At 46.9% G+C, this 26,987-nt stretch overlaps 2 protein-coding genes across 2 annotated transcripts; one reads left to right on the top strand and one right to left on the bottom strand.

The window, feature by feature from the left end:
- The first annotated feature begins 22,340 nt into the window (after positions 1 to 22,340).
- LOC135369296 (uncharacterized) lies at positions 22,341 to 24,486 on the top strand. Its single transcript, XM_064602926.1, has 8 exons — positions 22,341 to 22,520; positions 22,571 to 22,627; positions 22,697 to 22,864; positions 23,036 to 23,155; positions 23,284 to 23,337; positions 23,419 to 23,474; positions 23,567 to 24,210; positions 24,266 to 24,486. Exons 1-8 carry the CDS (start codon positions 22,341 to 22,343, stop codon positions 24,484 to 24,486), a joined length of 1,500 nt encoding a protein of 499 aa, XP_064458996.1.
- A 108-nt stretch (positions 24,487 to 24,594) lies between these two features.
- Positions 24,595 to 26,401, bottom strand: LOC135400586 (uncharacterized). The gene is made up of 2 exons (XM_064632422.1): positions 25,694 to 26,401; positions 24,595 to 25,506 (listed from the first exon to the last, which is right to left on the bottom strand). The coding sequence occupies exons 1-2, from the start codon at positions 26,277 to 26,279 to the stop codon at positions 24,623 to 24,625; spliced, it is 1,470 nt and encodes a 489-aa protein (XP_064488492.1). The 5' UTR covers positions 26,280 to 26,401; the 3' UTR covers positions 24,595 to 24,622.
- Between the last annotated feature and the right edge of the window lie 586 nt (positions 26,402 to 26,987).

Here is a 26,987-nt window from a genome sequence, read left to right as displayed (position 1 = left end):
TCTTCAGCCGACCCAGTGGGCCGACACCACTGCGCTCCTCCGCTTTCTCCACGCTTCGAACCTTGTCAACGCCTTGTGATTTTGTGACCGTGTGTGTGATTTTTCAGTGTTAGTTTTGTGTGTTTTTGTTCTTCCTTTTCCTTTCCTTTTCTTCTTTTTCTCTACCTTCCCTTCTTTTCCTATACTTCTTTTTCTTTTCTTTTCTTCTTTTCTGTTTGGAATAGCAAGCCGGCCTCTGTCTGACTGACCTTTCCTTTCTTTTTTCTTAATAAACATATCCCCCCCCCCCCCAGTAGAAGGGCATAGCATAAGCCACTAATAACGTGCCTTTGGCAGTATGAGACAAGCGGTCTCACTCATTTTGAAGGGGTCTGCTGCCTCCTTATCCGAATTTTGCGGTCGCCTGTGTTATAATCCCAGCAGAATGGCATGGTATAAGTCGTTGATAATATGTCTTTGGCAGCATGATACAAGGGGTTTCGCTCGTTTAAGAGGGCTCTGCTGCCACCTTTTCCGAATTTTGCGGTCGCCAGTGTTATAACTTATAACCTCAGATAGAATGGCATTGCATAAGCCATTGATAATACGTCTTTTGCTCCATGATACAGTGGGTGTCGCCCGTCTTAAAGGGCCTTGCTGCTGCCCTCTCCGAATTTTGCGGTCGCCTCTGTAACAATCCCAGTAAAATGGCATAGCATAAGCCGTCGCGAATATGCCTTTCGCACCATGATACAAGGGGTCTCGCCAGTTTTAAAGGACTGTCGCATCCGGAACCGTGCTTACGAATCCAATACCGATGTGTTCGGTACACTACCACCGAGCTATTTGCCAAATTTTCTCCTTCCAAAACTGCCGGGGTGATGAGGAATCGAATTTAAAAGATCCGGTTTCGTTTTGATCCTCGAAAGCGGCAGCGCCAACGACATCGCGTGACGCAAGGTGGAATCTGGCTAATCCGCTGTGAAGGACGCTGTCGTCTGCCGCCAAGTCTGGGGCTGCTTTGTTTTTTCCTGCACGTCGCCCGTATTCACAGGTGACACTTTCTAGTGACGCGGATACTCATTGTGAATCGGGAGAATCTCTACGCTTGCATCCTTCGCGTGAGATGTCGTTTGGAAACCGACGCAGCGTTCCTGACTCCAGGAAAACTTTCTTCGAAAACCTCGATGTTTGATTTCGCACGCCTAAAGTACAGCTACAGCCAGACCCCTGACGAAGCGAAAGTGGGGAGCAGCTACATCACTAGCGGGTATTCAGATGAAGCAAGGAGTGTTCATGCTGTCCGTGTATGCTCCTCGCAAGTCACCGATAATGTGTACCTGGATGAGAACATCATGGAAGTGCAACTTCGATTGACACAAAAAAGGAAACTTGACGCCGTTCCGACAGTGTTCCACGAACAAAGCGAGCCAGCAACTTCGACAGTAAGTCACAATGTCTATGTAGTTTCCCAATCGGATCTGTCACTCTTGCGCGTGATTAACTAAACAGCAAAAGACGAAATCGGTACAACGTAAGGTATCCCCTAACCTCTGATTAATAACTAGATAAATAAAATACAATAAACAAGTAAAAGAACATGATGCCGTCGATATGAACGTCATTGGCTTTTCTTGTTGTCGGACGCGTTATCATGAAACTTTCCCTGTTACTGAACCTGTGACTTTTGTGGAATGTGGTAGACATGATTGGTTTTCATGGGTATTACAGCTGCAGGCAGCTCGACAGGGTCAAGTACAAGTGGTACGTATATTACTTAAATACATATAATGTGTTTACAATTTTTGGACACAGAACAATTCACAAACTATGAACCCCGATCACTAAAAGGAAGAACTGACACTGTTTGTGTGCTGGTGTTAGAAACAGGCACTATATAGAAGCAGTACCTCTGTCCCAGAGCAGTATATTAAAAGGGAGTCTGGCCATTGGGAGGAGTCACAAAAAGAGGCTCGACCTGTCAATCACAGTTTCGCTCCTCTGGTTGGTTTGCTTTTTACCAAGGGGGTCGCCATGACACCATACTGCCACCCAAAATGGCGACGAAAACAAACACAGTGAAGCAGGGATTTCGTGACAAAAATTTTTCACAGACTAACCTGATTTTACGCTGGAAATGCACATTCTCATATACGTTTCTCGGAAATCAGTTTCAACTTACGCTCATCCGTCGATATCTAATCGAAAATAATACGTTTTGTCGCCGATGTTATGCCTAGTAAACACGGCGATCGCGGCGATCACAGCGAAATCATAACAAAAACGGCACTGTGCTGTACAATCTTATATTTAATTGCTAGATTTCATGGATATAAACATTCTTGCCTTTTATATTCCAACCATTCATGTAGATTTGTTTAAAAATCATTTCGACGACAGAATGTATCCCAGCAGGTGGTTCAGCCGGCAGCGGTGCAACGACGGAAGCAGACGACAACTCCCGACGTGCCTTACGCTCCCTAGGTGGCGCTCATCAAATTTGCACCAAAAATCCACTAGTTCTGCAGATTGCGAGAGGTATCCATTTCAATCCCATCCAATTCACTTGCCACCCAAAATGGCGCTGCCCATGTTGGATAGGGGGACAAATATAGTGAGGATAGGTTGATCGATAGCGCCCCATATTTCAAGACTCCATTGGTCAGAAAGCTGAAAAAGTGGGTGGAGCTTCAGGTATAGGCATGACCCATTAGTGGCCAGACTCCCTTTTAATATACGGCTCTGCTCTGTCCGTAACATAAGCGCCATAAACCACTTCCCAGTTTCCTTTTACCTCGCTGTTTGTGAACTGTTTGTGTGCTGTAGGGTGGCGGTTTTTGCGGTTGTCGTAGCCAACTTGAGGTGCACTTTTGACGTTCTGTGTTATAGAAGGACCAGGTGCTGCTGATCCAAGTCCCATCCATCCATGAAACGGCATCAAACAATGTACGTGTGTGCACGGCAATTTTGCTGAGAGACCTGGTTTTTACACTAATGCCTTTACGACGCCTCTGACAAATTAGAATCTTCCAGAACAGTGCTTTCTTCATCCAAGTTCGAGAAGTAAAAAGAATGACTTCATGGCTTCTACTAACATCTCACAGCTACATGCCAACATCTCACAGCTACATGCCAAGACAAAATAACTTGAAAGAAGGGAATGAAAAACAAAGAAGAAAAAAATGTCATTTTCAGGTCCACCCAAATCTTTGTGCAGAGGCTGACAACAACAACGTTATTGTGAGATGATGAATGATGCTGATGCTGCGTTGAGATTAAGCCCTTGTCTCCTTTTTTGGAATGGCATACATTACTGCTGGTTAAATGCGAAATAATGCACCTACCTCCATACATTAAAGGGGCTACCAGAGATGTAGTGTCAATTCAACAGAAAAGCTGCATGTTCTACAAGGCACAGTCACATAAGTATTGGCCAAATTTGCTGTCCTGTGAGCTTTGATAGGATATGCCGTAGATAGTAAGAGGCCTCTTACTGTAAAAGGGAGGTGCAATATTCGAGTAGTGGGGTCTGAGGCATGAGGGTCATTTCATGATGTATACTAACCCTTCCAAAATTTTACACTTGGTTGTGCCCAGAGATCGATCCAGATCCCCCCCAACACCCCGAGTTTTTTTCCTGTGTACCACTGTTATAATGAAACCGTCCAGAAATGTAAGGAACACAGAATTCTAGATTTTCATTGCAATTGAAGTACTTACGAAACTTTTTTGTGTGTTTTTTTTTTCTTTGTGAGTCCCCGCTTCAGATCCCAAGGGACATTGCCAGTGTGGTGCACGCTGATAACTGTCTGTGCATAGCAAATAATAAATATCTGTGCATGAAGAGTTGGATGTGGACTTGTGCAATGGCTCTTGAATGGACAACACTCAGTCAACACAAAGATTTATTCTCATTTGCGTAACTTATTGCCTGTGGTTATAATAATTATTATAATACATAGACAAGAGGTAATGCTCTGCCAAGAATCTCTGAAGTTACAGTCTTGAGAGCTGTTTTCAAAACAGTGGTGCTAAAAAATTGGATCAATGGCAGGTATCAAAATTTGTTTTGCTGTATCAAGGCAGAACAATCTTCCGTGGGAATAACAAATTGTGGACATTCCCAGACAGATGTATCACTTTCTATGATAATGAGGTGTAACTGTACCATTAGTGAGTTATGAAACGTTACCTGAAATTATTTGACGTGTTATATCCTTCACATGCTATGCCAACGATAAGAAGCATTACACTACCATTAAAAGTATAACTGTCACTTATGACCAGGTAGTTTATTGATCCTGCCTGTTTCTTTGCACTTCTCGGGATTACTGTGGTAACACAGATTCTGTTTCACACTTCTCAACTGGAAACTACGCAAGTCTATTATGGTGTAGGTGTGAACAGGAAATGAGGCACACTAAAGATGATAGTCCTGATAGGACCGGGATGGAAAAACGTTGGCGAATCATGCGGACAACACACCCAGGTATCTGTCGTCTGTTTCTCGGACCAAGGAATCTCCAAGCTCCGCTTGTAAACACACAATAAGCAGTGAACCCGACGTAGCTGTAAAAAGGAAGGACACGTTCCTAAACACGTAGCACAGTTAATTTTCTGACAATCATTCTAATTCTAACCCGGCCCTTGAGTTGCACAGTTGGTTAGAGCCTTCGTAACTTTCATGGGGCATTCGTCGTGTGTGCAAACAACGACGACAACTACGAAAATAAATATTGCTCAACGTGCCTATCTATCGTGGTTACAGTAGGCGAAGACTGTGATCGTCGCTGCAATACTGCGGTGGATACACCACCAGAAGTTCTGGCCGAAGACAGAGAGCTGGGAACAAAGTGTGATGCGTGCTAACACTGTACTTCGCCGTCATTGCACAACTCTGCCACTTCACCAGCACTGCAGCATATAGGTACTCATCCGGTTCCTGGGGAGCACAGACGCCGCTCAAACACCGTGCCTAAAGCAGTGGTCCTGAGGCTCGCTCTGTTGCGCTAACGCAGCTGCGGCACGTACATCACCAGTGACTTGCAGAAGAAGCGAATCCGTCGCATATGGGCCGTCATTAAACATGTATATTCGTCACGGGATCTATTACTAAAGGCATTTGAACAGCACGATTAGCCACTTCCGCGTTCCGAGTCCGCCATCTCCGTATGTGCCTTCGCCTTCGTCTCCCTGACCTTTCTCATGCAAGCTGCAAGCCGCGGGGACTCCTCTGGCTCGCCGCGTTCTTATTGGTCAGATTCCATGTGACGTTGCTAAAGATTCTCAGCAGGGAGTTCCGCTTGACGCCCGCATCCGTCGTCTGCTGTAGCGCCGCTTACACACGAATTATGCAAAAAGTATTCCGTCGATCGGGATGGGACTTTCGGGGTCACGGTCAGTGAAGGACGGACGGGGAATCTCACTTCACTGTAGTTTCGGAATCGATCTGTGGTCGATGCGACTGTCCCTTTAAAGGAGCATGGAAAGTGGGGAGAAAAAAGTTCTCGATTTGACCGCGTTCAAATGTGACACCACTATATTATTTACACAAAAAATACACTCCTAGCGAACATATTTTGCCCACGGCAGACGTTTGGTCCCCCGCTCGCGCGAAGCTCTCCGCTTTTCTGCGGAGGCCACGTAATGTGGGCAAGCTTACGCTTGTCCCATCCTACAGTTGGCAATACAAAACAAGCCAAGAGAACGCGAGAAACACCTGCATCCACTCTGAGGTATGATGGTGCATGGAAGAATGAATCTTTCTTGTCGTCGTCTATACACATCAGTTGTAGACCTCGTACCTCGTCTTCTTCAGTCCGTAACCCATGTTACGTCCCCCCTTGCAAGATAAAAAAAAACAAATAGAAGAATAAACACTTCTGGCAGAGGCTTCTTCCGATAAGATCACATGGAGTCAAAAACAGTCGACCTGTCTTGTGCAGCAGCGCGGGTTATAGTGCAGGTGCTCATTCCTTGCCGTTTGTATTGCTCGCTCGCGTCAGGTAAATTTATACCACTGTCACATGGCAAATTGAATGTCATTCCCAGCGAATGACATTCGCACTGAATGACATTCGTTTCGTGTCACACGGTGAAATCAAATGGCAATACATGCGAATGATATTCGCCCAGCGAATGAGTTCGGGGAACTCAACTCATTCGCTTTTCCCTCTCGCACCGACAGCGTATCCTCGCAGTAGAGATGTAGCAAACACAACAACGATAAACTGTTTGAAGAAATGAAAGACGAATGAAAAATTGTACTCCAATATTTTATCACGAATTTGGTAACTTTTGACACGAAGGAAGGCTAAACACTGTTTTTCGGAGAACTACCCTCGTTCCCAGTCCCCACGTTGCGAAGTGCAGTGCAGATAGGTTTCTTATACCCTAGTCAGACAGCATTACAAATGTCAATTGCGAGAAATGGCCTTCGGCCTCTCAAATGACCTTTGTTCGGGGGCGCCTGCCAGGCAGGCGGGAAAGGAGTGCTCTTCAACTAGACTGCCCTCACCGACTCCCTTTTTCGCTTTCGTTTTCCCTGTCTGCTGTGGAAATTTGAAGTTGGTCTGTGCGCCACAAATCAAGATGCAGAAGTCATATGCACTTCCCTAAATAGGATCTAAATGCGTTTACACAGCTTCACTCCAATATCCGCATTTTATAGGCTTTCCTACATTCAGCTGCGAAGGTAGCGAGGGTACAATGGCATAACACGGTTGTCGAGATTGCTCCTTTCTGCACCTCAAATGTCCTTGGGAGCCTCCTTTCGCGTTGATGGTCATTTCTTAGAAAGGTCCTTTGAGCTGCCGTCTGACACGGCTCTGAGAGGTCATTTTTTGCAAATGAAAATTCCCCGAAGTCCTTCGAGCATGCCGTCTGACTGGGGTATAAGTGAAATGTAGACTTCATTTTCGGAGTTCAGTGCAGGGTGAACATACTTACGTTGAATCAAGGCAAGCCACCTAATTCTTGCTGGCCCAATGCGTTAATGCATGATACATACATGCATATGGGACAATGCATGATAAGATAACGAGAGGATAGAGACCCAAGCAGCACAATGTACTGAAAGTCGATTGCAATAGGGGTGCATGGTATGTGTCTTATCAATGTTCTGTAGATTCACGAGTCTGTTCAAGGCCGTTCACCTACCCGTCCACCCCTATTGCACTCGACTTTCAGTACATTGTGATGCTTAGGGAGGTAGCAAGCAAGCTGGTGGTATACATCCATTAAAAGACTGGGGGACAAAAAACGACTACACAGACAAGGTCTCAATGTCTCATGATAAGATGTCTGCGTTCTTTCGAGTGAAACGAACCATTCCGAAAGACTGTACCGTACAACTACATTCGCATCTGTATTATGTTGCTGGGCTAGTTTAGTATCAATAGAACTACACTTCAAGGCGCAGAGACTGAAGTATATGTTCCAATCAATCAAAAGTGAATTTAATTCGCCACACTTGATAGGAGACGCACGCGTCTCAAGGAATAAGCATTTTCTTGCTTTACAAGAAAATCCGGCTTGCACAGACGTCTTCAACTTTTCTTTCTTTCCTCGCACAGTCCTGGATTGGAACAATCTTCCGGCGAACATTGCAAAAGAACAAGATGTCTCTGTTTTTGCATTTATGTTAGAAACTGTCTTGTAAACACCTGTTGTAATTGTCTGTTCTTGTGTTGTAAATTGCCCTGTGACCTATCCACCTGTGACTATATCCACAAGGATGGGTCAACAGTATTGTAAGTACACTAAAATCAAATTCCCCTCAGTGTTCTCTACTTCTTCACCGCCTCCTGTATCGGTGGCCTTCTGCATTCGTAGCCACTGCAGGGATTTGGGATTATACACGCCTTCGGTTCTGAATGTATTTAGTTCTGCACCAACGAAGTCGCGTTTCATGAAATGGTTGCCCAGATAGTATGGTGGGCTAGAAATACGGGTGTGCCAATCGGCCTATCCAATGCATGGGGAAGGGGGGGGGGGCAAATGAAGGATAGGTCGAGTCGTCGCTCGCAGCGAACCATGCGGATTCGCCATGAACTACAAAGGAAAACAAAGTATCCGCCTGTGTCTCTGTGTAAGCAAGAAAACATTTTTGATGTCGAAGCTTTCTTCAGCGGCAACTGTTCCTTCTGCTTGCATTTATGGTTGTCAATTAGGGGACAGTACGTCGAAGCCGTCACGTGACAACGGCGGACGGGTGTGCGTAATGGCACACACCTGAACGTCTCGATGTGTCACATGCCATGCTGTGGATGTTCGTTCGTCACCTTATCAGTAAAGCGCGTGGGCGTGTACATGCTTTGATTTCCACCCAAGCAGCACAATGTGCTGGAAGTCGAGTGCATTAGGGGTGGACGGTATGTGTCTTATCAATGTTCTCTAGTTTCATGAATCTGTTCAAGGCCTTTCATCTACCCGACCACCCCTATTGCACTCGACTTTCAGTGCATTTTGCTGCTTGGGCAAGTTCGGTGAACAACAAAATAAATAAGGAAAAAAAACGCTATCTCGTCTATTTCTTGCTTCGACATACGTAAAATGAAGGGGTTCTCGTGGAATAATATTCCACTGGTGAAAATATTTCTAACATTGCTCCTTCTGCTTTCTTCGCGAGCTTATGCGCCATCGCTTTTATCCATGTCGAGATAGTTGATTGAGCAATGGAAAAACAAGTATAAAAGAGGACATCACGTAAATGTTTCTTGTCAAACTGCAATACTCCTCGTAAAGACAGTAACCAGCTTTCTTCGTGTCCCCCGGGACACACAGTTATTTGCAGCATGGAAAAATTTTATTCCTACGGACGACGGTGAGCTGGAAGAAAACAGCGCCCTGTGCGAACGTCACTTCGAAGAAAGGTGTGTAGGAGGGGGACACTATTTTCACAAGCTTCAACGGGGCACGAAGATGCTGGGCGTGTGTAGGACCCTGTGGTGTTGCGAGAGAACTGTTGAAATGCAGTGGCTCCTAAATTCAGGATCATAGCTTCGAAATTACACGGTGCTGGATCGTATATCACACACCGGGGGCAGGAGTTGTTGCTTACTCAAGGGAGAGAGGTTAGCCAGATCGACCTCGGCTTTCTATTCTACAGTATAGTCAGGCGCCGCACCAATAGCCACCTGCGTTTTCCTAAAGTATGACCAGATTTCGCGGTCCCATGATGCACCTACACACTTCCTCGTTCGGAAATCGTGGGAAATCATGTGCAGAAAGCATATAGCTTTGGGTAAGGTCGCGGTCTCATCTCCTTGCTACCCGTGCTGGCTTGTTCCTTCCGTGTGAGACGGTCTCAAAGATTCACAGGGTATGTGTGAACAGTCGTACATGGTGTCAACATTTATTGCAGATACATCAGTCGGCACTACTCACACGTGATAAATGGTGAGGTGGTACTACTGCCGAGAGCAGTGCCTTTTCTGGATCCGCGCGCAGTTCCGACAATCCTTGGCACCAACGATGCCAGAGAGCGTGATGCTGGCCCCAGCCATGGCCAAGGACCACCGGAGAAGTTATGCCGTCCAACCCGTGATACATCAGCCCTACAGGAGATAGAACCCACGGTAAACGTCGAGACGGCCTAAAATGTCGAGGCTTCACCTCCGAACACCAAGAAAAGATGCCATTTCACGAATAGCCTTGTGTGCCCTTCTCCGGCTTGGTGTTGTATTCGTCCGACGAATATTGACGACACAGTGCTCTTCGCCACCTTTGTTGCAAGTGGACAGACCGCTTCTCCTGTGGAATTTGAGAAATGCGTGGAGTTCTCGGCAAATGGGGAAAGTGCAACTTGTAGAACATTCATAGGCACAACGCTACATGCAGAAACGATACTATCGTCAGCAGCTGAAGCCAACGAGGTGTTGCGGAACTTAGATGCCATAGTAACTTGCAAAGGCGCAGGCACGTTGGAAGACCTCTCTTCTGTCAAAATTGACACAGCCAAATTCAGGATGAGCGGCAGAACAATCAGGTCAGGACGCTGCAATGGAGTGTCAGGTAAGGTTCTTCCATTGTGAACGTTGCTTGTAGTTTGTGGCATCCGGCGTAAGTGCGCAGTGCACGACCCTGTACTTCATCACATTTTCCTTCTGATTGTCTGCTTACAGGAAATACTGGCAAGCCGTGCGTGGCCTGCAAATACACGAGGGCGATGCTTCAGCAGCGGGTACGCCGACTGAGGACCCAGAGGAAGGGAACCAGCCTCCAAGAACGGCTCCGTGAGAAGCGGCGTGCTCTCAAGAAGAGATCAAAGAAGTTAGAAGAAGCCTCAGGACGGCCTTCGAGATGATGCAAAAAAAAGAATGAAGGGACGAAAAATGCTGTTCTGGAGGAAAAGGCTAGTTCTTTTGTCTTGACACAGATCGTAAAGTCCACGGCTGCTCATAACCATTGTTCCGCGCTGTAGCCCGCTTTTAGTTCAATCGGCACGTGGGAGATGCCGTGAAAAATGAGCATATTGAAATGATGTGGAATGAAATGAAATGAAATGTGCATATCTCTAAGACCAAAGAATATATTCCTAACTTCGTTATTAACAGATAAAAACGCTGAGCCCCAAACAGCAGGAGAACGCACGACATTGTTTCGTTGCCGCGAAGCGGAACTCCCTTCATGGATACAAATACAGTCCAGGATGGATCCTGGAGTGCATCGTGCTCTACATGAAAGGACCCCGCCTCTACAGACATCTCCGACGTAACAAAATCCTGGTCCTGCCAAGTCGGTCCTGCCTAAAGAGCTACATAAGGGTATATCAATTTAATTATACGCTCGCCAACGGACGGTGAAAGTCATTACGGAGCATTAAGGAAATTGAACATGTTTACCTTATTATGGAAGTCTGAGCGTGACTGTGCTAATGCTTTTTCACTCAAAATGGTCATGAACCATACGAAGTGTTCCATAGAGCTTGCGGAATACAAATGGAACGCAAATTATAATTTTTGTCAATTATTAATTTGACAGTTCGGGTGGTATTGACAATTAGAATTGTAACCTTTGCACTAAAGTGGATATATCGATGCATGTCTTTATTCAGAACTTCAAAGGCAGCTTCGGGTTCAACGGCAACATATTCTCAGCTGTTAAAGCCAAGACGGCATCCATGGATGCGTACCGGTTGCACGGCTGATTGGTGCTGGACTTAATGAAGCTGTCGGAGCATCTCTCCTTCACCGGGACATGTGAAGTTCAGGGCTTCGTGGACCTTGGATCGTTCACGCCGGAAGATGCTCGGCGTACTCCAGCGGACCACGGCCTGGTTATAATGTTTCAGCCGTTCGTAGGTGCATGGACGCAGATTATAGGTACAGGTTTGCCCGTTCTATCTCATACGACCGTGCTCAGGTACTCTCTGCTTTTTTTCCCCATTGGAGGTGTCTTCGCCTCACGGGGAAACGTGAAAGCGCACCTGCTGACGAAGATCCTCGTGGAAGCCAGCATCTTGTGTGAACAGGCTGGTCTGTTCGTCGATTACCTATGCTGTGATGGCGCCTCATGGAACCGCTCCATGTGGCACATGCTTTGTATTAGGGCCACTAACAGCAAGGACGTTAACTGCAAGATACCTCACCCCGTCGATTCCCGGAGATTCCTGTACTTCCTGTCCGATTTTCCACACCTGGTGAAGTGCGTACGACATTCTTTCCAAAAAGCTGGCTTCGACACGCACAAGGGAAGGGTACGTACGTTTTGGTCTTTGTTTCATAACAATCAAAACATACGAGCAGAGTTCTTTCCAAGAATAATTATAGTCACTGTCATGTAGTATGTGCACTGTTACAGGTACTTTGGGGCATATAAAAGCAGCCTGGAAGTCCGACTCGAGAAACTCTGCACTAAGAGCGATGCCGAGAATCACGTGCACCCACATTTATCCTGGTCCATTTGACAAAATGCGCGTGACTCTAGCCTTCCTGATGATCTCCAGCGACGATGTGCTCCGCGGATTTCAAATCTACTCCGGCGATATCAAGGCGCAGTACGGTGACTATGGAGCGACGGAGGAGTTCATCAGGCTCATGCAGACTCTGATATTTTCCATGACCTCAGGATTTCCTCCAGAAGCGATGAGGTAACACACGCGCCTTCGCTTTTCTTCTGAGAAACTGACGCACCGACATAGCACAGATGATGCTTTAATGTTAGCGACAGAGCGTAGCAAACGGGCCAATCGGGGAAGGCAGTTGCGGCTATCATGACCTGGGGTAGCGACATTTGTTACAAATGTGGGAATTACATTTGCAAAGGGAGGTCGCGCGTAGATGATTGACCGTTTTCCTGCGTTACGCATTAATGGCATCCAATTTCCTCAGACCAGACTCGAAACAGACCAAGTGCCTGGATGAAGTGCTAGAGTACTTGGACGAGTGGGAGACGCACGCCGGTCAGGGAGGATTCCTGAGTCGCAGTACCGCTGAAGGACTACGAGTGAGCACCATGCACTTCTCTCGAACACAGTCTATCGTTGTGCCGTTGCGTGTGGTCGGCACATTCACATCACCCACGATATCCAAATTGAACGTCTTCTTCATATAGTCAATAAAACACCCATTGTTGCCGTCCCCACGTTAATGTTAAAGTCTCCACACACAATGAGCGGCACGTCGGTACAGTGCGGCGTTTTTACCTCGGGAAACTTTGGTTGCGTTTTAGGAGTTCACGGCAGGAGATTCAAAGTGAGGAAGAGTTTGCTGTCGTCTCGTGAAACCTTTGGCGAGAGGTAGACAGCGACAATCTTGTTCTACCATTGATAGTCCTGGTTCACCATTGATAGTGCTCTCGATTGCGCACATGTCTCCCGCTTTTCGCTTCGTTTTGATGGGCAGATGCATGGAGTGACCGCACTTTTCCCTTGCTCGGCGTAAAGTGCGACACCAGCCGTTCTGCTCTCTTGGCGCATGCTGAACGACGTGCACCCGCATCCGCCTATCTCACACGGATCATCAGTACACGTTTCCGTCAACCGAAGCGCGTGCGCCTCCGAAAGAATTGCATCACGCTGAACGTCCATTCTGCGTGCTCGAAAAATCTGAACGTTTGTTACGAACATACCTAGAGTTACGATCATGCCAGGAGCGCTTGTTTTCGTCATCTTGGACCGACTCGAGAAAGTCCTCTGCGCGTCGCGTAACGGTATCAAGCCTCTGGCGCTCGAGTCTTCCAAACTCGTCGTGTATATGCTTGTCTGAGTTGCGCTTGGTGTGATAGAACATCAAGTCTCCGTCGACATTAGTGATGTACAGGCCCTCGAGGCTAGTCACTCGCGACATGGAAACATAGACGAAGTTCCGGGACATAGAGGAGACGGGAGTTGTTTAGACGAGGTGTTGCGGTTCTGACTAGCTATAGGTGTACACTACCTTGTTGTAGGTCGTACTTTGAAATTTATGAATGGTCATGGCATTGGCCTAGACGAGAAGGAAGTGAACGCGTTCGACACCTGTTTTTTTGGACATCGTGGTGGGGACCGTTCTCAGGTTGATGGGAACCCTGTCCGGGCTGAGATATGGGTTGATGGCAGGTGGCGAGGCGGCCTTGATTTGAGCGGTGCGACCCGTTACTTCACCAACGAACCGGAGCCATCAACGGACGATGCGACCTACTTTATCGTTCTCGATGAATTTGAGAGTCCCCATCGAACCGTCAACGATGCCGTCGTGCACATCGACATTTGTCGTGATCACGTCGTTCACACTAACCCCGTGGTGTCGTACGATACTGACCATATAACAAAACGCACTGTGCTGTCACTAGAGAGTTTCAGCAGGTCGCACGCGATCTACGAAAACGATACAATAAAGGAAGCTGTCAAAACAAATATCCATAGAATGATGCCAGCCATTTGAAAGAAATAAGGGCTTATCATGTTTGAGAAACCGCTGTAACCGAAAAAAATAAAAACAGAGGGCGAGATAACGCAAGAGTGAAAGAAGCCCCTCTCCACTGACGCTACACTTCCGAGGCTCAAAAGTGTGTTAAATATTGCATTTAAAAGAGCTCCCGTGGCTACGATGACGGCATTCCACGCAGAAGACTCAGCGGTGAACCGGGTCCGAATCCGGGCGCCGGCTGTGCTGTCTGGGTGTTTACCTTGGATTTTCCTTAGGCGCCTTAATACAACAGAAGGCATAGTTCACTGTGAAGTCGGCCCAGGACGCACGATCGATCCTGCGATAGCCGTGACGTTGTCCGCCTGATCTTGCCCGACTACGGTGAGCAGTTCCACCACCGATGCCGACACCGTAAACACGAGCTCCAGTAGGGTTGTGGTTACAATGATGGTGTTCCGCACGTCGACACTGGGAGGTGACCCGAGTTCGAATACGGGCGCCAGCTGTGCTGTTTGGGTGTTTTCCCTGCGTTTTCCAGAGATGCTTTCAGAAAAATGTCGGCATTTTTATTTATTGTCGGCATTTTTTTTATCACGGCAACCCTGCCGTGATAATCGTGACGTTGCACATCAGAGCGTGGCCGACTACGGCAAGCAGTTCCATCACCTCCACCACCGCCGTGAGATAGGGCGACCTTCAGCTGTCACACCGTGGACGCAACGGCGCAAGCAGCTGTCGGCGGAGGGACTTCTTCAAGTCAGGTGTAGCGTGTCGAGGCGTGGCGCCAATTGCATGCGAGTGCAAGAGATACTTTGTGTAAATGTGTACTTTGTGTGAAGCATTTGTGTAAATTGCGACAAGCTAAGCGGGCGAGGATGTATCGCGAAAACGACGAAGAGCACCAACTCCAACTACAATGAAGCTGGATACGCGCTATTCAACCAAAAAGTTACCCACAACTCTCGAGATTTCGGAAAATATGGTACAGCAGGCCGGGGAGAACGACAACATGGCCATAGTGGCCCTTAACGTGCTGTTTTTCAATGCATACCGATATATACCGATATAGCTCCTGACGCAGTGCTGGCCAAGTGTAACGTCCTCGCCCTCTCGCAGACCTGGAGCAACCTACCGCGACATATGGAAGGCTTGTGATGTGTTACTCATCCCAACAGAGAAGACAATTGAAGTGCGGGTGCCGCCTGTAGCGGACGCTGGACGACGACAACGACGACAACGATGGTCACGCGCGTGGAGCACCCGCTTCTCAGTTCCACCGGCGCGGCCATGGGGATAGGCCACCGTCATCGCCTCTCCGTGGCATACCATCATCGCCGGTCGGGGCTCATGTAGAGGAAGACCATCGTCCTCTACATTTGGTGACCCGGACGAAGAACATCACGTCCGGAGCAATTCGGCCCTTCACCATCCCAAATTCGTGACGACGCCATCGAGCACCACTACCTCCGGCACACTCGGCCCGCCTTCACTCCTACCGCATCTCGGTACTCTTCGCTCCTCTTCTCACGCCTCTCACTGCCGGCCGCGACATTCGAGCCTTGCGCTCACCTGCCGGTCGCGGCAGTCGCGGCAGCCGACGCCTTGGCACGCTTCAGCCATCTCGGCGCCTCACTCACTCCACCTGGAACTCTCGAGCTTCGGCTCCCGTGCCGGTCGCGGCACCCCAGCACCACGACACCGAGCGCCTCATTCTCTCTCGCTCGTCTGTACCTGACGGATCGTTGTTCCCGTCCTCACCATCTGTGACATGCCGCCAACGTGTGCCGTGCCCTGCACCTGTTCGACCACACGTCACCACGTCTGCACGTCTACCACGGTCGCCCTCAACTGCACCTTTTCCCAGACGCGTTACCTGGACTCCAGCTCTTGCGATGCGTCCGCAACGCATCTGACGGCCGGGGGACCCCTGTAGCGGACGCTGGACGACGACAACGACGACGATGATGGCCACGCGCGTGGAGCACCCGCTTCTCAGTTCCACCGGCGCGGCCATGGGGATAGGCCACCGTTATCGCCTCTCCGTGGCATACCATCATCGCCGGTCGGGGCTCATGTAGAGGAAGACCATCGTTTTCTACACCGCCATCTACTCGAAAAATGACGATATCTTAGAGATCAAGGTAGTTACTATCAATGTAGACAAGGTAGAACACGCCCTAGCCGGTGCACATGAAGTTGGTCACGTACGCGTCGTAGAGAGGGAGAGGGGGATGATGTTTGGGGAAACGGCGGTCAGCCTGCTGGGTGGCGGCGGCCTTGAGTACTCGGGGGAGAGGGAAGACGGAAGGGTGAAAGAGAGACGTGATGGTGGTACAGGAGAGGGAGCGGAGTGCAGTCCCTCTTAGTCCGGGAATCAGGTAGTAGCGGAGAACCACCCACCACAGAAAACACACGAGCATCCCTCACTAGCCTTCATTCTGTACCACGGTATTCGCCGGGATGATTGGTGAAGTTACCCCACCCACGGCCGCTTGCGCGCGTAGGTGGCCGTGCCCCACCTATGCGTCGTTGAAGTGAACTACAAGGATGTCCCCCCCTTATTGTACTGGTATACCGTACACAGTAATCATCTAAAAAGCAGGATCAAGGGGTTCCTTCTAGCCAAACTCTTCAATTACTCTGCGAGCAACACCTTCGTAGAAAACTTGAAGGAACTGTCTGGCATAAATGGGATGACGGCGTGGCCCTGGTGGTCGTTGACGGCCGGTGATGACAAAGTGGCGGTCCCGATGACGTGCCCACTTGGCTAGGACAGATGTTCATTCCCAGCTTTCGTGGACAGCGACGCCTTGCGCCCTCTCGCGACCATTGAGTGAAACTTGCCGCCAAGACAATAGAAAAGTGCTGATAGCAGCTGTTCTATCCAAGGTATCGTAATATTCCCGAGGGTACACGTTCAGACATCTATTCTAAGCTTATACAAACGAAAAATATCGCTATACATGAAATACATTTGGTTCCCCAGACATCCCGCAATTCGGACCATGAATACATGGGAGGTATGGGGATTTTCACGCAGGAAACGATTTCATCGCTTAATATCTCTGGTAATGTATGATGCACTCTAATATTCCCGTGGATATGCGTTGTAGGGTACCTCTAGATTCAACATTTAGAAGAAGTTTCAGAGTCACTCAATCGTCTGCGGTTCCCTTGCACGGCAAACTTGGCCCAGATGCCAAAATTCGGAAAAAGTCAAAGTGGCTTCTCCGCGTTGCAGCGGTGTGTAGCAGGGAAGTTACCTTTACGCGTCAGTTGAACTTTTCTCTGCTAATTTAGATTTAGTAACTGCTTTTGACATCATTTCTTGAGTTCGATATAATTTTGAGAGCATGGTTGGTACATTATGCGCCCCCGGGTGGAACACGAATTTTGAAGCGTTATCTCTTGTCATATTAATTATTAAGATGTCGCTGTTCGATGAATTCGTTTGTATTAAAGTATTTGAGAAAATTTTAGCAGTATACTTTTTGTTTACCACCAATTGCCGTTCGGTTTTAAGAACATCTGACAACACAACAGTGCATGTTCACTAATTATATTGCACACACTGCTAATAACTTCCCGAAGCATTCCCAGAAATGCGGGACACAGCTTCTTAAAGTTGGCTTGACCGGTGCACTCGCTGCCTTCCATTGAAGCAATGCATCCCACCTGGTTTTGTTAGAATATCTGTTGACCCTGAGCTTTAGAAAGAAATGCACACACATGGGTCTTGTTGTGAGAGGCCCTTCGATGGCGTACAAGTGGAATGGAAGCGCAAGAACGTCACAGTTTTGTTCCTGGAGGACTTATTTTCGCCGCGTTGGCTTCGTGGCAGAATGCATTGGTGTGCTATTTTTCTCGTATTTGGCAAAAACAATGGCTTCTGCAGAAAATGCCCATGTCAGACATGAAAGCTGAAGTTGTCTCTTGCGCTTTGCAACTTTGTGCGGAACTGTGGGCCGCTCCAATGTTGTTCCCACGACAAAAGAAGTGTTGGCAAGCTCAGTGTGGCCTGCGAAGCGTCCGTATCTTCATTCCTGAAGGTAACAGCAACGGGCGGTGTTGGCCCACTGGTGACGATTTTGGTTATAGCTTTCGAGGGCCGTGGTTCGATCCGCGGCCTGCTTAGTGTTTTTTTGTTATTATTATATTCATGTATTTTCTATATTTTATTTTGTTTGTAGTGGGAGTTATGAGAGTAAAGGCAGGGCGCGAGCGTCAGAGTTTTGGCTTAATGATGCCGTACTGGCTCTATGTCATACTGCATGCTGTTCGTTTTGACTTACTTCACCGTTACAGGAATCTCCGTTTTGCACAGTGCCGGGCGTTTTTGTTATAATGTAGATGATTGTCAATCCTCTAACATGAATTTCGAACTTGTGGCTTAAGCGTCCTCTGTTCTCTGTGAAGGAGGAACTCATCAAAGTTTCATTCGAGATCGATGTGACGCCGGAACCAATTATGCGAGTCAACTTTGACGCGCTCTAATGGTAAAGGGAATTAAGATGAACAAACTACCACGCGCGTCTCTTTCAGTGTTAATACATGTCAATCATTTAGCATAAATTTCGGACATGTGGCTTCAACTTTATTTCCGAACTCGCCAAAATTTTTGTTCTCAGCATTGCGCAAGGCCGTAATCTCCTTACGGGTTAACGGTTAACGGTACCAAAATAATGATGATGATGATGATGATTGGGAGCTTTGTGGCGCAGCGACAACTGGGATCATAATGCGCCAAAACTCACCAAAATAATGAATATGTTAAAAATACATGCATGCTTATTGTCATATATACAGTGTACGTGGCGTAAGACCGACAAAATTTTATTAAATCCGCGATTGACTTTTTTTTCCGCCAAAGTCGTTGAATATATCTATTCCCGACGGGATCTACTCAGTGGTGGTGGTGTATCAGTAAATAGCGCAGCGTTAATTAACTTTCTTAACTAATCTTTGTAATTATTTAAAATACGTTGACTGCGTGATTGCAGAGATGTAGAGTACAACCCTGCAGGGTCTACCCCACAAGAACCGACACGACAGCGCCTTTTTGTGCTCTATTAAAAATGTGCGAAAATACAAAATAATTGAGCATTGTGCGGGTTTTGCGGCCAATTTCTCCTCTCCCTGTCTCGGTGTCACCCCTTTTCAACTGACATCAGGTTGTTCCTGATATCATGGAACAGCCCGCTTTGTCCCCAGAAGTAAGCGTGAGGGGAATTACTGACGCTATTTCTCAGCCTACGTTATCATAAAACATGCCGTCTTTGATCTTCTTTCCGTCATTATCTCCTTTGGTCTGCTCAGCACCTTCCAAGGCAGCTCGCGATTTCATGTGACAACTGTCACGCAATAAAACTACCAATGTACCACGGAGATAACAAAAATAAAATCACTGATTCTGCTGCTCGATAAGTGTGTACGTTCTGCCAGAAAAAAAAAGAAAGGAAAAAAGGAAAAAACGACGATATCGACCAGGACCTTGGAAGCGGGGGTGCCCCATTTTTTGTGATGTCAGTGTTGTCAAAGGTTGACAGTGAGAGAACGAAAGGAAAAAGCGGCCGCCGAACTCGCCTAACGCTCGACGATAGGGCACTTTCTCATATTCTTTAAAGGCACAGAAAAGTACTACTGTTTCGATTCTTGCTGACTAGACTTCTCAGGGTTGTGCTATACAAATCTAGAATTGCGCGTTCAGCTTGTTTTCGGGAATTGTGAAGATTCATTATAAAAGTTTTTTTCTTTTTTTACCCTTTCTTTTTTTGACAATTGTGGTTGTTTTTGGGTACCCGAACAAAAATAAAGTTATTATTATTATTATTATTTACACGACGAAAGAAGTAACGGCTGCTGAGTGTGCGTTCCAAAGCGGTTGCGTCTTGGTTTGTCACGATGACAACATTCTGGGCTGGTGGTTCAGTGATGCAGATGGCGATTCTAGCTTTCATGTTCCTTGGTTCGATCTGAGGGTCATGCTTTCCTTCTTTTTTATGAAGAGAGTTCTAATTGTGAGAAAGTAGCGCTACGAAATCTTAAAGCCCGTAATGACATTATTATCAGACCAGCGGACAAGGGTGGCGGTATAGTGGTTCTCAATACATCCGACTCCATCGCGGAAGCGGACAGGCAGTTGAGTGACCGCTCGTTCTACAGAGCTATCGATCAGGATCCAACCCCTTCCTTTTGTCTTCTTATTAATAAGAAAATTGATGAACTCGTCACTAGTAAACTTATCCCGTCCCATATTTCCAAATTCTTGCGTGCTAAGAACGTCACACCAGGTAATTTTTATCTTTTGATCAAAGTTCATAAACCCAATAGCCCTGGGAGACCCATTATTTCAGGAATAAACACACCGACAGAGAAATTATCCTTAGTTGCTGACCACTGCATCAAACATAACCCACCCCTTCTCCCATCCTTTGTCAAAGACACAAACGATTTCCTTTCCAAAATTAACGCTGTCCATGACCATTTCAGTAACCATGCTGACATTTTGTTGGCAACAATGGATGTCGTGTCGCTATACACTAACATTCCCAATGACGAAGGTCTCTCTGCTGTTGGACACTTCCTTAATTCTCACCCTTCCGATATTCTTCCCATGCAGCTATCATCCCCCTTTTAGAACTAGTTCTTAGCTGTAATAACTTCGTATTCAATGATCAACACTTCGTCCAAATTCATGGCGCTGCCATGGGCTCCCGGGTCTCACCTAATTATGCCAATTTATTCATGGGTCGTTTTGAAAACTCAGCCCTAAATTCTTTCCCCCTTAAGCCACTTATATATCTCAGGTTCATCGACGACATTTTTGTCCTCTGGTCTGGTGATGAGGCATATCTGCAGTCATTTTTTGATCACTTCAATTCTCTGCATAGCAAAATTAAATTTACCTGTAACTATTCAAGGTCATTCATCAACTTCCTTGATGTGACAGTGTCATGTAAATCTGGTAGGCTGACCACTGAACTATACAAGAAACCAACGGACAAGCGCCAATATCTCCACTATGAAAGCTATCATCCCAATAACCAGAAAAGGAGTATTCCATATGGTCAGTTCTTGCGCCTGAAATGAATCTGCTCACATCAGACTGATTTTGTAAAACATGCTCAGCAAATGGTATCTGATTTCGAAAAAAGAAATTACCCATTTGAACTCATCCATGACTCGTTTGCCAAATCATCTAGCCTATCCAGGGAGTCCTTATTCACCCTGAAACGCAAAGAGGACTTAAGTAATGTAGTTTTATCCACCACATATCATAAATCACTTGTCAATACCAATTCCATTCTTAGACACCACCTCAATATATTACATGCTGACGAGCAATTAAAGGAAATGTTTCCCACTCCCCCATTAGTAGCATTTCGTAGATCGAAAAATTTGCGCGACATCCTCACGTCATAATGCATGATGAAGCGCTCGCCGGGTTGTTATCCCTGTGGTAGTACACGGTGCCAGACCTGTAAATTTATCGCGCCGTCCACCATTGCCCGTAGCACTTTGGGTGACTTCTGTTTGAAAATTCGTCATTCACTCCACTGTAATTCACCCAATATTTGTTACTTGATATTCTGCTGCAAGTGCAATTCACAATACATCGGTGAAACCTCCAGCACAATAAGAAAAAGATTTTATGGCCACAAATTTGATATCCTAAATGCCCGCCAAACTCCTCTCGCCATTCACTTCAATCAACCTAATCACGATTTTGAAGCTGATTTGAAAATTATATTGCTAGAATCTGGGTTCCGCTCCGACATTAAACGTAAGAATAGAGAGTCCTACTTAATTTCGCAATTCAAGTGTCTCACACCAAATGGTCTGAATCTTAGTCCTGGCTCGTTATATCCGCTTATGTAAATTTAATAGTTATATATCTATATTTATTTGTGCACAATTCTTGAATCCCCACTTTCAGTCATCGTCTGGTACTCCGTTAGATAATCCGTAACCTTCCCTTTTGTCCATTCTGGGCCACTCGTTTCCCATACTCCTGACCCCCCTTCCGCGAAACTGGGTTGGCGAGCCTTTTTGTTCACAACAACAGCTTTTACTGTTCTTAAACGGTTAGAGGTCACTTATCCGTCTGCCCAGCTATTCATGTACACAGACATGTGGCACCATACCTCCTTTCCTCTTCCCTTTCTTTGTACAGCAGTGTGTTTAGTCGTGTATATGTAGACCTTTCCAGGGGCAACCTGAATACCAGGGCGCATATCGCGCAGCAATAAACTGGGGTGGAGAGTAGCGGGTGCTCCTCCTCACCATTCCCTCTCTCTGGACTGTTGGCGTTGCTGGCGGCTGCCGCGCGAAGTCAGGTCCGCGTGACGAGCGTCCAGTTTTCACGGGAACAGTATGCTGTACAGTAATCCCTATTCATCTGGGCAGCACTGTGTTGTGTATGGCTGCCTAAATAACCAGAAGAAAAGGAACGCTGCAAGAAAACAACCGTGTGATGTTCACGGTGTGCTGCAGGAACAGTGTGGCGGCAACATGTACCTGTTGCACAGGTTCCCGGCCGACCCGGATTTGAAACGACAGTGGTTAAGCGCCGTTAATCGCAAAGATTTCGTACCTTCACCATCTTCGCGCGTGTGCTCCGAGCACTTCGTGGACGGCCGGAAAACAGACCAGAACCCCGTGCCAATGCTGTCTCTGGGTTACGATAGAAAGGTATGCGTGCTAATGCTTTTATGCACTACTACAGAATTCATACTTTGCAGGTACTAAAAGGTCGTCGGCGTATCGTAAAGCATACACATGGAACGCCGAAGAGGATGGTGCGCGGTACCCAAGCGAGTAATGACGTTGATAATCAAGCACTCTGTTCTTTTCTTTTTTTTTTTTAGAGAACGAATGAGAGCCAACCGGGGCTACTGTCAACGAGCCCAAGTTCCGCGCAAAGCATGCAAGAGGAGATGTTGAGGAATGAGCCTCGTAAAAGTGCCACTAAGGAACAATGCAACACAGAGGAAGTTGCAGTGTCACAATTCCTCAGTGCTGCTGCATTGCTTGAGGTACACATGCTCTTATATTACTTTATGGGAATGTGCAGTAGTTTCTCAGAGCAAATTTGAACTGCAAAACACAAATTGTGTAAGTAAAATTCCAGAGAAATAGGTGCACCCGATGATGTGTCTGATGCACAGTGACAGTGTGTTTGTAGAATGTGTATTTGTTTCTTACAGGACAGTGACATTTGCTTTGAGAGTAGTAGCATAGGGCTTCATTCACCATTGTCATCAGCACACATTCTTGTGACGGGCTCCCAAGATGCCGAACGTGCACAACCGCAACGAATGGATGCAGTAAGTACAAAACAAAATATGGCTGAAAGTATTGCTACTACTCTAAAGATGGCAGCTTGTGATATTTATATCATGACGAAAAATAGGCTTCTTTTCCAAGGAACTCTGCTAACGCTGCTCTCTTGCAGGCAACCCAGACATCTGCCAGAGGCGGGCTTGCTGTTGAGGAAAGAGTGTATGCCGTAAGTAGAGCAACCATTTTAGGAGTCAAACAGTGGCTTGCCACACATTTCTCTTTAACGCCATTTTGCTTTGAATTTCAGGGTACCCAGACAACTGCCACCAGCACGGTAGCAGGACAAACACATGACCAGGGAACGCAATGGGAACGGAACCTCTATGAGGATTACTGTTGGAACACTGTTATGCGCAAATTCCTGCTACTGAACTGCACCGCATGTCATTTGCCAGCACACTCTCTGCTGATGACATTAATTTCTACACAGGGGTGTCACAGCCAGTGTTTAGTCAGATGGTAGAAATAGTAACATTGCTTGCACAGAAGCTAAGCTTTCTGCCACGCGAAGACCAGCTCTTGCTGTGCCTTATGAGACTGCGTCTGGGGCTCCTCTACGGACATCTTGCAAGAATTTTTCGTGTGTCCGTTTCAAGTGTGGGGAACCACTTTATTTATATACTTGGAATTCTCTCTGAAATCATGAAGCAAGTTGTTACCTGGCTACCACGAAGCTACATTCGCAATACCATGCCCGACTCATTCGTTCAGAATGGATATTCCTGCACCACATGCATTCTTGACTGTACGGAAGTTGTGCTACAACGCCCGAGGAAGCTCATGCCTAGAGCACAGACCTACAGTAACTACAAAGCTAACAATACAGTGAAGTTTCTGATGGCAATTGCCCCGAATGGCTTCATAATGTTTGTTTCCAAAGCTTATGGCGGGCGTGCATCCGATAAACTTATCACGAAAGATTGTGGCATCTGTGACCTTTTCATGCCTGGGGATGAAATCATGGCAGATAGAGGCTTCACTCTGGACCACGAACTGCAAGTGCAGGGGATTCGACTTAACACCCCAGCGTTCACAAGAGGTAAGTGTCCTAGCTCAAAAGCAGCCAAGCATTTAACCGCAATTTTGCTTTGCAGGGAAGTCTCAATTAACAGAGGCAGAAGTGACCCAGACAAGACGGATAGCCGCTGTACGGATCCACGTTGAAAGAGCGATCAACAGGATAAAGACCTATCGCATATTGAAACAGGCCTTACCCATTGCATCTAAGAAGGTTATCAGTAACATAATTTTTGTATGTGCTGGGCTCTGTAACTTAAAGCCACCCCTGATCAGGGAAGCTCACAGGACAGCATAGGTGGTAAATGTTGTGTGTTGAGCATTTTCCAATAAATCATGTACGCTCTGTGGAGAGGAGTGTGAGTTGACGTAATGGGGGTTCAAATGATGGCCGATATGTTGCGACTTTCACAAGACTAAGATCAATGTTTTAATTACGGCTTCAGGATATTGCAGTATGTTCCATTAAGTTCTCTTTGTCCATTTCTGTGGTGCTCTACAAACATTGGCAACAGCGCACAAAAGTAAAATTTTCTTAGTCGCACAACATTGGTAGCCAAGAATGACGGGTCAAATGGCACTTCAAAAACTATATCAGTCACATCACCACTTGTGGCAACCGACCACACATAAAAATAACACCGTCGTCTTCCAGTGCACAGAATCTGGAATTGCACCTGCATGAAGTACCCATTAGGTCCATTCTTTGAAAGAACATAGTTTTCGTCGATGAGCCTCACATCGTATTTGCCTTTCGCAATCATTTTCTTGCAGTTTTCGACATGGGGGCACTTAATCTCGAGGACAGCGTCTTTAGATTCAATTATGCCGTCAGGAGAGGCGGCAAGCCATGGGAAATCTTCACTCACGAAAATTCCACACTTCACAACGTGGAGCCCAGTCCTAGCCATAAACTGTTCACGGGCTGCTTTGCCATGTTTCGTCGCTGCATTCCCAAGGAATGATGGCATGGCAATACCCTTTGCTGCCTTATGGTACGATGTTGTCTCCCTTTTTGGCACCTTCTTGACGTCCGATGCTGTGAGCCTCAAGCGACGTGCTGCATGCCACAGTTCACTGTCCTGGCCTCGTGTATGGTACTCCAGCGTGGATATTGCAGTCGGCGATAGCACAATATAGTTGTCATAAAACGTACTACATGGCGAGCAACTGTACGGCAGCTCATATTCTGCATCATGGCTTGCATGGTTACCTGGGCATAAGGGCCAATGTTCCATCAGTGGTGACGCAACACCTTTCATATTTCCTCGGTCTTGATTCCGTGGAGGAGGGTGGAAGGTTTCGTTCAGAAGTGTTCCTATATGAAAAAGAAATAAGTTTGAGCAAAATGTCGGACAGCTGTAAATCCTGCGACATGGCAACACTGAGCTTTTTAGAAATAACAACTGAGCTTCACGACTAACTGAAATGAGCATGTCTGGTCCTGTCACTTCTTGAAAACGCTACCGCACACACACTTTAGTATACAAAATGGACCAAAATACCTTTAACGTTGAAGAGAGGAGACAAGGGTGATGACTTGATGAACTCCTTGAAGGTTCTGTCATACATAGGCGGGTCACTTGGTAGTGCTGCTGTTTTTTTCCTTTTCACTTCCGGGTCAAGTATCCGCCTCTGCATCTTGAATGAGATGTCCCCTAGCACAGCTGGTTCCACGCTCCGCTTCGTTCCTCTGTTCCACTGCATTACTGTGTCCGTGCAGGAAATGCCAGTCAGCCCATTGCAAACTGCAAGGTCTATCTTCCAGAGGACTGCTCCAACGTGGCTGCATACTCTGGCTTTCCCTGCCATGCAGGTACAGCCAGCAGTCAGAACTGTGCCACTGTACTTCGCACATATCCACACAGAATGGGGTCTGTTGTGCACAGCTTGCGATGGTCTCACCTCACCTTTAACAAACACTATTTCGTTGTCTACTTTGTGGACCAACAGTTTTCCAACCCACCCGCACTCTGGGTAATTGTATGACTCCAGGCTTTTGTAGGCCTTCACGTCTTTCAAGTCACAAGCCTTTGAGCTGAGAAGGTAGTAAACGATGTCTCCTGAGGTGACTCCCGGCCACAACTTCATATTGTCGCTCCAGCTGTCAAGATCGTCGGGATGAGGGTAGTACCGGCCATCTAGAATTAGAAGTTGAACCTTGTAGCGCAACTACAACTGTGCGTCATATTCCGTGGATATATCATTGCCCTGATAAAAACACACGACTGATGTGATGTGAATAAAGAAAACACACGACTGTTAGAGCGCTAGCCACTCACCTTCTATCATTAGCGGGATCTTCGTCTGCTTCGTCTTTGTAGTCGACGGCTCTCGCGAGGCCGGAGCCATCACGCCGTAACTATTTTCAAACAGCAACAATACTTCGCGGTAGTGTGAAGGTCGCCAATCCCGACTGGATTGAGTGCACATCTGCTCCTGCAAGAGTTCCCTTCGCACCTTAGCTTTGCTTTCGTCACCGTTATCTACAGAACCGAGTGTCGCCTGGCCAAGAATTTGCACGCGTGTAGGGTATGATCGCACGTCTTCTGCGGCGTTTTGGCGAACATTTAGGAACTTCTGGAGTCTAGCACTTTGCGGCTCAATATCAAAACGTTGAAGGAGAGCGACTTTCAACTCTGCGAACGTTTTCGCATTCTTTGCCTGCTCATCGTGCCAAACGAACTCCTGCGCTGCCCCTATCATTTTGAATCGTGTCATGCACACGAGCTCGGTTTCCTTCCAGCCTCCCATCTGCGAGACTTGTTCAATCATTCCGAGGACATCCCCGATTTTTGG

Source organism: Ornithodoros turicata, chromosome 1 (genome assembly GCF_037126465.1).
Source record: "Ornithodoros turicata isolate Travis chromosome 1, ASM3712646v1, whole genome shotgun sequence".
NCBI lineage: Eukaryota > Metazoa > Arthropoda > Arachnida > Ixodida > Argasidae > Ornithodoros > Ornithodoros turicata.
Note: the sequence above shows the minus strand (reverse complement) of the source record. Positions and strands in the feature narration are given on the sequence as shown.

Coding starts and splice junctions, on each gene's coding strand:
- LOC135369296 (XM_064602926.1), top strand. CDS start 22,341: ATGTACCTGTTGCACAGGTTCCCGGCCGACCCGGATTTGAAACGACAG. Junction 22,628..22,696: donor ATGGAACGCCGAAGAGGATG/GTGCGCGGTACC, acceptor TTTTTTTTTTAG/AGAACGAATGAGAGCCAACC. Junction 22,865..23,035: donor GTGCTGCTGCATTGCTTGAG/GTACACATGCTC, acceptor TGTTTCTTACAG/GACAGTGACATTTGCTTTGA.
- LOC135400586 (XM_064632422.1), bottom strand. CDS start 26,279: ATGAAGTTGTGGCCGGGAGTCACCTCAGGAGACATCGTTTACTACCTT. Junction 25,507..25,693: donor TCCTCTCTTCAACGTTAAAG/GTATTTTGGTCC, acceptor TTTTTCATATAG/GAACACTTCTGAACGAAACC.